Consider the following 2,459-nt stretch of genomic DNA (forward strand, 5'->3'; position numbering starts at 1 on the left):
CTACCCCACTAAACAAATCTGGTTTTTCAAAAAACCCAACGCTCATGCCTCGTTACTAGAAGAAGATCACGATTGGTTTGGTGCGATTGGGCGAGCCTTGTTACGTAACCAACCAATTACGCTTTACACCGAATGGATTGATGAAAGCTACGCCATTTCGGCAAGTGAAGATGAAGCTGTACCTGAATCTCCACCGTTTCAGCAATACCATATTCGCGAATTCAAAGATTGATGAATGTGTTTGTTGAAAATAGCCGTTAGGAATCAAAGTAATCGTTTTTAGGAACTATGTTGTTTTTCTATTTATAAGAAATAATGTAATCGTTTTAGGAATTATTATAATATAATAAACGGCTATATTTTATGAAATACCAATCTATCATTACAACTAAACATGAATTACATTAATTGAAATTACATAATTTTAAAATTCATTAACGAAACTATAAAATACATAACAAATTACTCATTATTATTAGCGGACCGAAAATACGGTGATAAGTTCCAAACGTGCTCGGTTAAATCTGCCTCTAATTGTTGGTGAACTTGCTTGTCTCTTATTTCCTTAACCCTTGCATCTCGATCCCTCAAATCCCGTTGCAACCTTCGTGGTGGGTTCCTTTCTATCATTCTTTCTTCTCTTCTTCCAATAGCAAAACCGTTATTTTCTTGAATCATGTTATGTAATACAATACAAGCATACGTATGTCTTCTAATTTTGTTGAAGTCTTTAGATCTCGACGGAGTCTTTAACATTGCAAATCTACCCTGTAATACTCCAAATGCACGCTCAATATCTTTCCTTGCACTTTCTTGAAAACGTTTAAATTTTTTACGTGGTTCGTCAATTGGATTATGAGGCGCTTTTACCAACATGGCCCATGATAATGCTAAAAACGAACATATATTTCATAGCATTATTCCTTAAGAAAGACAAGCTTTTAGTTGCAATTGTTCTATTTAAAAGTGATATTCGTTTAAATAATAAAAGGTGAAGACAAAAGACAGATTCGACGAATTGAAGACGCAAACGACCAAAAAGCTCAAAAGTACAAAAGACAATCAAAGAGGTTCCAATTATTGATAAGAAACGTCTCGAAATTACAAGAGTACAAGATTCAAAACGCAAAGTACAAGATATTAAATTGTACGCAAGGACGTTCGAAAATCCGGAACCGGGACATGAGTCAACTCTCAACGCTCGACGCAACGGACTAAAAATTACAAGTCAACGATGCACATAAATATAATATAATATTTAAATAATTCTTATAATTATTTATATATTATATAAATAAATAAAAACCGTCGGCAAGAAAGACTCCAAATTGTGTGAGCTGTAATTTCAAACTCCGCGACTCGCGGAGTTTGAAGGCAAAAAATACCGCGAGTCGCGGAGCCCCAAAGTTTGAAACTCCCTATAAAGCCAACCGAATTCTGATCATTTTTGATCCAACATATATCCATCTCTCTATCTATATCGTATATATTTATATTTATATTTTAATTTTAATTTTAATTTTAATTTTAATCCTAATAATAAGGGTATGTTAGCGAATGTTGTAAGGGTGTAAGTCGAAATTCTGTCCGTGTAACGCTACGCTATTTTTAATCATTGTAAGTTATGTTCAACCTTTTTAATTTAATGTCTCGTAGCTAAGTTATTATTATGCTTATTTAATCCGAAGTAATCATGATGTTGGGCTAATTACTAAAATTGGGTAATTGGGCTTTGTACCATAATTGGGGTTTGGACAAAAGAACGACACTTGTGGAAATTAGACTATGGTCTATTAATGGGCTTTATATTTGTTTAACTAAATGATAGTTTGTTAATGTTAATATAAAGATTTACAATTGGGCGTCCCTATAAATTACCATATACACTCGATCGGACACGATGGGCGGGGTATTTATATGTACGAATAATCGTTCATTTAACCGGACACGGGAATGGATTAATAGCCACTAGAATAATTAAAACAGGGGTGAAATTATGTACAAGGACACTTGGTATAATTGATAACAAAATATTAAAACCTTGGATTACACTCAGTCGACATCCTGGTGTAATTATTAAACAAAGTATTAAAATCTTGTTACAGTTTAAGTCCCCAATTAGTTGGAATATTTAACTTCGGGTATAAGGATAATTTGACGAGGATACTCGCACTTTATATTTATGACTGATGGACTGTTATGGACAAAAACCAGACGGACATATTAAATAATCCAGGACAAAGGACAATTAACCCATGGGCATAAAACTAAAATCAACACGTCAAACATCATGATTACGGAAGTTTAAATAAGCATAATTCTTTTATTTCATATTTAATTTCCTTTATTTTATATTTAATTGCACTTCTAATTATCGCATTTTTATTGTTATTGTATTTAATTGCACTTTTAATTATCGTACCTTTTAATTATCGCAAGTTTATTTTATCGCACTTTTA

At 32.6% G+C, this 2,459-nt stretch overlaps 1 protein-coding gene across 1 annotated transcript; it reads right to left on the bottom strand.

The window, feature by feature from the left end:
- Positions 1-462: 462 nt before the first annotated feature.
- LOC139889409 (uncharacterized) lies at positions 463-876 on the bottom strand. Its single transcript, XM_071872363.1, has one exon. The coding sequence runs from the start codon at positions 874-876 to the stop codon at positions 463-465; it is 414 nt and encodes a 137-aa protein (XP_071728464.1).
- Between the last annotated feature and the right edge of the window lie 1,583 nt (positions 877-2,459).

The sequence above is a fragment of the Rutidosis leptorrhynchoides genome, chromosome 2 (genome assembly GCF_046630445.1).
Source record: "Rutidosis leptorrhynchoides isolate AG116_Rl617_1_P2 chromosome 2, CSIRO_AGI_Rlap_v1, whole genome shotgun sequence".
In the NCBI taxonomy this organism is placed as follows: domain Eukaryota; kingdom Viridiplantae; phylum Streptophyta; class Magnoliopsida; order Asterales; family Asteraceae; genus Rutidosis; species Rutidosis leptorrhynchoides.

What these genes read in the sequence shown, in the direction of transcription:
- LOC139889409 (XM_071872363.1), bottom strand. Translation starts at nt 876, where the DNA reads ATGTTGGTAAAAGCGCCTCATAATCCAATTGACGAACCACGTAAAAAA.